Here is a 10,000-nt window from a genome sequence, read left to right as displayed (position 1 = left end):
GCGGGACACACCGAGCCAATCAAAGGCGACATACGGTTTAAAGAAAGCAGACGAGACACCCAACAGGAAATTTCACTCGGTAAAGATACGCGTCTAACTTCCGGACATGCATCCAGTGACGTAAGAACGACGGTGCTGCCACTCTAAAGATGACGTAGAAAATATCGGGACGTTTTCGTTATTCTGCCTTTACCAGGCGGCGTTCGTGTCAATGGAATGGCGTTAACATGCGAAGAATGATAATTTTCCTGTCGGATGTGACGTAGCTAAGACAGAGAGCGAAAGATGCTCGATGTTTGTGAGCATGAATAACGATGAGATCGTGAGAAGAAACGCAAGCCAAGGACGAGCGCTTGCATCCAAACCTTTCTGATCATGACTGCTGCGACTGCCGAGTGAAGTCAAGCCCCTTTTCCTCCACCTCCCCCTTCCCCTTCTGCTTTCATCACGGGAAGGGGCGGCCAAGCAGAGGAGGGAGGGAGGGAGGGAGGGAAAGCATCGATGCTAATAGAAAAACCTGCCGCCGCACGGCGCTGGCATCAACGACGAAAAGTCGCGATGAGAAAAAATTCCGAATATTTTTTTCTTTTTCCGAAAGAGGGCACGTCGGGAAGACAGCATCTCACAGTGGCGGCACCTAGCGGCAGTCGCGCGGATGAGAAAGCGTTGAGCGCATGCGTGCGTGCGACGGCGGCGGATGCTGCTGCTGCGATGCTTACGTCTGCTATGTCTACTCGTGTTTACTGTAGCGCGGCTGCGGGTGTGCCATAGCGCGGTGGAAGTGCGCACACACGGCCGTCTGCACAGCACGCACGGCGGCGGCGCACGAGAGAGGAAACAACGTGCAGCCGGAGCCACAGACGTGATGCAGGGCAACTGAAAGAAATCGAAGAACATCGAGATACGACTTCTACGTGGTAGCGATGCTGATCTCTACATACTGACCATATGATTTAGTATTATACTAAGTAATATAGTTAGTAATTATACTATCCGTATATAGTTAGTAATGATACTAACCGTATATAGTTAGTATATAGAGATAAGCGAATGGCAAGCGGTGAACTGAATCTAGATAGCGCCATCTATCGGCGCGAATAGAAAGTACACACTGTTGCTTTGGCAAGGTGCGGGTGAGCATGCAGTAAAAAAAAAGTTGGATTATTTTATACGTGTGTGAAAATAATAGGCTCGGGTGGGGTTTTTCTCAGCAGAGCAGCGACAACAACAGCAATCCACAGCCAACAAAACGAGGGAAAAGGATGGGAGGGGATCTCAAACATATACAGTCAAACCTTGGATATAATCTACTTCTGATATAATGTAACTTGAAAGATACTCCTAATCAATGTGTCCTTTATATAGACCGGTGTCCGTTCTATAGAGATAGATTCCCCGCCTTAATATCACTTAATGGAAACATATACTGTATCTTTCATATACAGGTACTCGTCCCATAGAAGCAGCGTCACTTTATCAATGCCACTGAATGACTAGTGAATGAAAAAACTAATACCTATTATAAGCTCTTGATATTAACTGCATTGGCAGATGTGTCCATTCTATAGAGGTATCCTATGACATAGGTTTGACTGTATATATGCACATGGGATTTGGTTAGCACACACGAGCTCAGCATGTTGCGATACTATACAGTCCGCCCACCGTCGTCATCTCGCCATACAACACCACTCTATACCGAAAAGCAAAAATTTAACGTAAAATATTAATGAAACACAGTCAATAAAACACAAGCAAAATACAAAATAAATGCTCTGTCGGTCCTCGTCTTCCCTCCCTCTTCCCTCACCTTCCTTCCTTCTTCCTCGTCCGCCTTACCATTTTCTCTTATCAAATACCGTGGCTGTTAAGCACGAATCCAAACATTCCGTTGAACATAAGAGAGAGAAAGAGAGAGAGAGAGAGAGAGAGAGAGAGAGAGAGATAGAAAAAGAGAGAGAGAAAGAGAGAGAGAGAGAGAGAGAGAGAGAGAGAGAATGAGAGAGCGAAAGCGAGAGAAAGAGAGCGAGAGAGAGAGAGAGAGAGAGCGAGAGAAAGAGAGAGAGGGAGAGAAAGAGAGAGAGAGAGAGAGAGAGAGAGAGAGAGAGAGAGAGAAAGAGAGAGAGAGAAAGAGATTGATAGGAAGAGGGGGAATAGAGCGACAGTTAGTGACAGAGCGCGAGATGGGCATAGATAGATAGGGAAGGTTAATGCGCGCAGTAACAAGACAGAATCAGAAGACAAGGATACACACACATAGGTGGAGGAGAGGAGTGAGAGCGAGCGAGAGAACTAGACACAATAGAAACTCTACCGATACGATACGATAGATAGATAGACTAGATAGACTAGATACACAGATAGGAGTGAGAGTGAGAGTCGGAGAATAGATATATTAGAATATTATCACGCTCCCCCTCATCCTCACCCGCTCTCTCATGCGCGCGGAGTCACCTCCTTTTTATTAGAAAGACTGCGTTTTTAGATGAGGGCCGACAACCGTGAACGTTCGTCGATCATGCAAACGGCCCGCTTCATCACTTTATCGGCGCAGCCGCAGCAAGCAGCAGACTCGGCTAGACGAACCACCGGGAGACTGCACAGCCGCACTGAGACTCTGGCTACTCATTCTTGACACCAAACTAGGGTGAGAATCATGTAGTTCACTTCAAGTTAGTAGTGACGTAGCCCTTAACAATATACGTTGAAAAAGTTTGGCCAGAGATCAGTGGATGCGGCATCGATGGATATCTTTTCTGCCCGACCTAATAGAACATCCTGAAAATCTTCAGGTAAACTACTTTTGTTTTTGGTAAGAGAAAGTTTTATGCATTCTGGCCTGAAGTGTCAGCTGGCTGGGAGACTGGTGTACGCAATTGTCACATCGCTAATAAATTGCTGATTATCTGTCCGCAAGCTTGAATTACAGTTAAAGTGGCTTGGTCGTATTAACTGTAGATTTGAACTGTAAAAACGACTGCGACACGAATCGTTTACCCGGCGCAGCAGTGAGTAATATTTTTACTCCCAGTAAAATGATGCCATGCGTCAAATATCAACGTGTGCGCGGAGTTGTTCGTTGAGTTTTCTGACGCCATGACATCAAGAAACTCAATAATCAAACAAGTTTTGGATAATTTTTGACTCGGGCGTCAATATACTCACTGTGTGCGCGGCCGCGCTAAGTAAATTGCTCAACACTGGTAGCTGCACACAGCGGCATGCGTTAAAATCATTGAGTGGCGACCCAGTATTGGCTGCGCAACAGTCACGTGAGTCTGCATTAGCCTATTAAGCCTTGAAGTAATATTGTACTCAGCGTGTGTGCTTGCGGAACGGCTGAAATATTTCGGTGAGGTATTTGACAGCATCCATCATTTTACTCGAAAGTAAAATTACTCATGTGTTCGGCCGTGGCCTTTACATTTGAGTTCTGATATGCCTCCGAAACTGAGAAGAGAATATGCACATAAGTTATTTTCTGTAATGGGGGAAGGGTTAGTGCGGGCACTAATGGCGGACGTACGTATTTGCTTTTGCGTAGTAACTCTCGGGTAAACTATGTAAATATTATAGCTATAAAGATATAATAGTATCTATAATAATAGGTGTGTGTGGTTATATTTGGTTAATAGTAAGCTTATAATTAGCTTCTAAAGTCCAAGGAACCAATAATCAAAGACGGAAAACATCGATGTGGGGTCTCATTCTGGGCAAGGAGGATATGACTTTAGTCTGGCAATAAACTAACGGCACAGATAATATCAAGATAATAATCATAATAGACAATTATTTAGTCTAGAGTCTATTGAGAGTCTATTTATGTCTATTAGAGTCTACTAATGTCTATTATGTCTATTATGTCCTTTTATTTCTATATGTCGATTTTTAATTATAGAGTCTTTATGTCTATTATAGTCTATTCTATGATCTATTATACTGCTATTATGCTATATTAGAGTCTATTATGTCTAACTTATAGTCTATTAATGTCATTTCTATTTCTTTATGTCGATTATTATAGAGTCTATTAGTGTTTCTATTGAGGGAGTCTAATTATGTCTATTATGTCTTTTATTTCTATATGTCTATTTGGCTATTATGTTCTTTTATGTCTAATTAATGTCGATTTATTATAGAATCTCATTGTCATTATTGTCTATTATGTCTTTTATGTCTACTTTATGTCGATTTATATAGAGTTTATTATGGCTATTATGTCTTTTATGTCTATTATGTCGATTTATTATAGAATCTATTGTCTATTATGTCTATTATGTCTTTTATGTCTATTATGTCGATTTATTATAGAGTTTATTATGTCTATTATGTCTATTATGGCTATTATGTCTATTATGTCTATTATGTCTTTTATGTCTATTATAGTCATATTATGATCTTTATGTCTATTAGTGTCAATTTATTATAGAGTCTATTATTCCTATTATGTCTTTTATGTCTATTATGGTCTATTATTGTCTATTATGTCTATTAGCTAGTATGTCTATTATGTCTTTATTCATATCGTAATCTATGTATCGTACTATTATTAGAGTTCCTATTAGTCAGAGTTAATGTCTATTAATCCTAGTCTGTCTTATGTCTATTAGTCTTAACATTGTCTATGTATGTCTATTATGTCTATTATGGTTATTATGTCTTTTATGTCTATTATTTGAATTCATTATAGTCTATTTAATGTCTATATAGAAGTCTATTATGGTCTATTATGTCTTTTATGGGTCTATTATGTCGATTTATTATAGTCTATTATGTATACTTAAAAGTCTAACTTATAGTTTTATGTCTTTTATGTCTACATTATGTCGATTTATTATAGTCTATTATGTCTATTATGTTTTATATGTCTATTAATGCTCGATTATATAGAGTCTGTTATGATCCTATTAAGAGTCAAATTATGTCTATTATGTCTATTATGTCGATTTATTATAGAGTCTATTATGTCTATTAGAGTCTATTATGTCTATTAGAGTTTATTATGTCTATTAGAGTCTATTATGTCTATTATGTCTATTATGGCTATTATGTCTTTTATGTCTATTATGTCCTAATTATGTCTTTTATGCTCTATTACAGTAGATTTATACTAGAGTCAATTATGTCTATTAGAGTCTATTATGTCATTAAGAGTTTATTATGTCTATTAAAAAGAAAAAAGGGATCTATTATTCTTTATAGTCTATTATGGCTATTATGTCTTTTATGTCTATTATGTTGATTTATTATAGTCTCTATTATGTCTATTAGAGTCTATTATGTCTATTATGTCGATTTATTATATAGTATATTATGTCTATTAGAGTCTATTATGTCTATTAATCGTCGATTTATTATAGTCCTATTATGTCTACTTAGAGTCCTATTATGTTCTTTTTGTCTATTGATGCTATTATGTCATATTATGTCTTTATTCTTTGAGTCGTTCAATTTATTATATAGTCTATTTATGTCTTTTATATCTAATTATCGTCCGCATTTATATAGTCTATTAGTCTATTAGAGTCGATTGATGTCTCCATTATGTCTTTTAATGTCTACATTATGTCGATGTATTATAGAGCTCTAATTATGGCCTATTATGATCTATTATGTCTATTATGTTTTTTTATGTCTATTATGTCGATCTTATTATAGTCTATTATGTCTATTATGTCTTTACTGTCTCATTATGTCGATTTAGTATATAGAGTCTATATGTCTATTTGAGTCTATTATGTCTATTATGTCTATTATGGTCTTTTATTCTCATTATGTCGATTTATGTATAGAAGTCGCATTTATGTCTTATTGAGTCTATTAATGTCTATATATCTGTTATGTCCTATTATTTTTATTATGGCTATTATGTCTATTATGTCTATTATGTTCTTTTATGCTCTATTATGTCGATTTATTATAGAGTCCTATTTGATGTCTATTAGTCTATTATGTCTATGTAGTCTATTAATGTCTATTAAGAGTCTATTATCGTCTATTATGTCTATTATGGCTTATATGTCTATATATGCTTTTAATGTCTATTATTGTCTATTATGTCTATTAGGAAGTCTATTATGATCTATTTTGGGTACTATTATGTCTATTATGTCTTTTATCTCCTAATTATGTCGATTTATTAACAGAGTCCTATCTATGTCTATTAGAGTCTTATTATGTCTATTATTTCTATTGATGTCTTTTATGTCTATTATGTCTATTATGTCTATTATATCTATTATGTCTATTATATCTATTATGTCGATTTATTATAGTCTATTATGTCTATTAGAGTCTATTATGTCTATTATGTCTTTTATGTCTATTATGTCTATTATGGCTATTATGTCTATTATGTCTATTATGTCTATTATGTCTTTTATGTCTGTTATGTCTATTATGTCTTTATGTCTATTATGTCTATTATGTCTATTATGTGTTTTATGTCTATTATGTCTATTTATTATAAAGTATATTATGTCTATTAGAGTCTGTTATGTCTATTATGTCTTTTATGTCTATTGTGTCTATTATGTCTATTATGTCTATTATGTCTATTATGTCTTTGATGTCTATTATGTCAATTTATTATATAGTCTATTATGTCTTTTATATCTATTATGTCGATTTATTATAGAGTCTATTATGTCTAGTATGTCTATTATGTCGATTTATTATAGTCTATTATGTCGATTTATTATAGTCTATTATGTCTAGTAAAGTCTATTATGTCTAGTAAAGTCTATTATGTCTATTAGAGTCTATTATGTCTTTTATGTCTATTATGTCTATTATGTCTATTAGAGTTTATTCTGGCTATTATGTCTATTATGTCTTTTATGTCTATTATGTCGATTTATTATAGAGTCTATTATGTCTATTTGAGTCTATTATGTCTATTTGAGTCTATTATGTCTATCAGAGTCTATTATGTCTTTTATGTCTATTATGTCGATTTATTATAGTCTATTATGTCTATTATGTCGATTTATTATAGAGTCTATTATGTCTATTAGCGTCTATTATGTCTATTATGTCTATTATGTCTTTTATGTCTTTTATGTCGATTTATTATAGAGTCTATTATGTCTATTAGAGTCTATTATGTCTATTATGTCTATTATGTCTTTTATGTCTTTGATGTCTTTTATGTCTATTATGTCTATTATGTCTTTTATGTCTATTATGTCTATTATGTCTATTATGTCTATTGTGTCTTTTATGTCTATTATGTCGATTTATTATAGAGTCTATTATGTCTATTATGTCTTTTATGTCTATTATGTCTATTTATTATAGTCTATTATGTATTTTATGTCTATTATGTCTATTTATTATAAAGTCTATTATGTCTATTAGAGTCTATTATGTACTCTTGATAATATCATCCTAGTCCCTCCCCTCACTCCATCCTGACGCACTACCCAATTCTCCTGTCTACCCCCTCCCTCCACACCAGTTTTTTTATCGCGTCATTCGAACGCTTGATCATCACGCACTTTGACCCAATGTCGTTACAAGATGGCGGCGAGACATTAACATATGGCTTACAATATAATAGCGTAAACCGGAAAAAAGAATAACAATCGAATTGCATTGTTCTTCGGCTACGCGCCTAGACGGTTGCCGGTTCGCTTCACCATGTGGTAGAACTCACCAAGTATCTGTATTCCGTAATGTACACCGGACACCATGAGGGACAGCCTAAGCAGCGGCTTGTCCGTGGAGCCGATAACGTTCCATAGCAACACGGCTATACCTGCAAGCAGACGACATGATGATGACGTCAGCGTGACGTCAGGGAAGCCTACAGTGTAAAGCGCTTGCCCTCCTTCCCCACCTCTCTCTCTCTTTTTCTTTCTCTTGTTCGCTCTCGTTTTCTCTGTCTCTCAATTTTTACCCCTGACTCTCTCTATCTCTCTTCGCGCACTCTTTATCCCTGACTCTTTCTCTCTCTTTCTCGCCTTTTCTCTCTCTCTCTCTCTGTCTTTCTCTCTGCCTCTTCTCTCTTTCGCACTCTCTCCCTCTCCGCCCTCACTCTCTCCAGCGAGCTTCCCTTCTTTATCGCTTACCCTGCCAAACCATAGAGCTTTCCTTGTCTCCTCCCTTAACAGTACCATCCCCCTCTCCTCACATCAACAGAGACAGACATCGTCGAAACCATGAATGTTTGTGATTATATTTAAGAATTACGTTCTAATAATCTAATCTATATATCTATAATATCTAACATAATAATCTATATATCTATAATATAAAATCTATAACTCAACGAGGAGTGAAATCCCATAGTCCCACTGACGCACGCCTATCCGTTTCCGCATCAAATTCGTGAAAATTCTCGCCGATAGGTAGCGGCACTTACATGCTAGTGCAGCACCGTAGAATCGAACACCGAGCGCCGACTCGGAGTTCTCCATGTTAATTCCCAGCGTTATGCTGTAGATCCTGCCAGGCAGAACAAGCGCCTGCGAACACAGATACGAAGCAGGTGAATTCAAGCTCACACCTCTGGGATAGAGAGAGGGAGAGAGAGATTCTGCGTTTTTTGTGTGTGCCAGACATACGCGTGATCTTCGTCGTCATGGCAACCGGCCCGCTTCATCACTGTGCGTCAGCCGCCGAGCAAGCAGAGACTTCGGTAAGAACCTACCGGGAGATGCACAGCCGCACTGACCTGTGGCTACTCATTCTTGACACCAAATAGGGTGGAAATCATGTAGTATCATCAAGTAGTATCGTACGCTTAAACATATACTTGAAAATTGCCAGAGATCAGTGTATCGGCTCATGGATATCTTTTCTGCCGACACTATAACATCCTGAAAATCTTCAGGTAAACTACTTTTTGTTTTGGTAAGAAACGTTTATGCATTCTGGCCTGAAGTGGCAGCTGGCTGGGAGACTGGTGTACGCAATTTTCACATCGCTAATAATTGCTGATTATCTGTCGGCAAGCTTGAATTACAGTTAAGTGGCTTGGTCGTATTAACTGTAGATTTGAACTGTAAACACTGCGACGAATCGTATAGCCCGGCGCACACGTGAGTAATTTTTTACTCAAGTAAAATGATGCATGCGTCAAAATACTCACGTGTGCGGCGGATTTTCGTTGAGTTTTCTGACGCATGCATCAAGAAACTCAATATCAAACAAGTTTGATAATTTTTGACTCGTGCGTCAATATACTCACTGTGTGCGCGCGCGCTGAGTAAATTTGCTCAACACTGGTACTCACAGCGCATGCGTTAAAATCATTGTGCGACCAGTATTGGCTGCGCACAGTCACGTGATCTGCATTACCACTTATACCTTGAGTAATTTTACTCACGTGTGCTGCGGACGCTGAAAATATTTCGCGTGAGTATTTTGACGCATGCATCATTTTACTCGAGTAAAATTACTCATGTGTGCGCCGGGCTTTACATTTGAGTTTGATATGCTCGAAAATGAGAAAGATATATGCACATAGTTTTTCTGTTAATGGGGGAAGGGTTAGTGCGGCATAATGGCGACGTACGTATTTGCTTTTGCGTAGTAACCTCGTAACCTAGTAAATATTATACTATAAAGATATATAGTATCTATATATAGTGTGTGTGGTTATATTTGGTTAATAGTAAGTTATATTAGTCTTTAAAGTCCAAGGAACCATATCAAAGACGGAAAACATCGGATTGGGGTCTCATCTGGCACAGGAGATATACTTTATCTGGCACAAACTAACGGCAAGATAATATCAAGATAATAATCATAATAGAAATTATTATCTAGAGTCTATTAGAGTCTATTATGTCTATTAGAGTCTATAATGTCTATTATGTCTATTATGTCTTTTATTTCTATTATGTCGATTTATTATAGAGTCTATTATGTCTATTATAGTCTATTATGTCTATTATAGTCTATTATGTATATTAGAGTCTATTATGTCTATTATGTCTATTATGTCTTTTATTTCTATTATGTCGATTTATTATAGAGTCTATTATGTCTATTA

General features: G+C 36.8%; 1 protein-coding gene across 1 annotated transcript in view; it reads right to left on the bottom strand.

Annotated features, from left to right (window-relative positions):
* LOC106813974 (tumor protein p53-inducible protein 11-like) overlaps positions 1-10,000 on the bottom strand; it is a 16,552-nt gene that overhangs the window by 3,221 nt on the left and 3,331 nt on the right. The window contains exons 3-4 of the mRNA XM_014818230.1: positions 8,366-8,468; positions 7,658-7,759 (exon numbers count right to left, since the gene is read on the bottom strand). Coding sequence (XP_014673716.1) covers positions 7,658-7,759; positions 8,366-8,468 — 205 coding nt within the window. The remainder of the gene's footprint in view (positions 1-7,657; positions 7,760-8,365; positions 8,469-10,000) is intronic.

Source organism: Priapulus caudatus, unplaced genomic scaffold (assembly GCF_000485595.1).
Source record: "Priapulus caudatus unplaced genomic scaffold, Priapulus_caudatus-5.0.1 Scaffold851, whole genome shotgun sequence".
Taxonomy (NCBI): Eukaryota; Metazoa; Priapulida; class Priapulimorpha; order Priapulimorphida; family Priapulidae; genus Priapulus; species Priapulus caudatus.
This window is presented reverse-complemented; position numbering and strand designations above follow the sequence as displayed.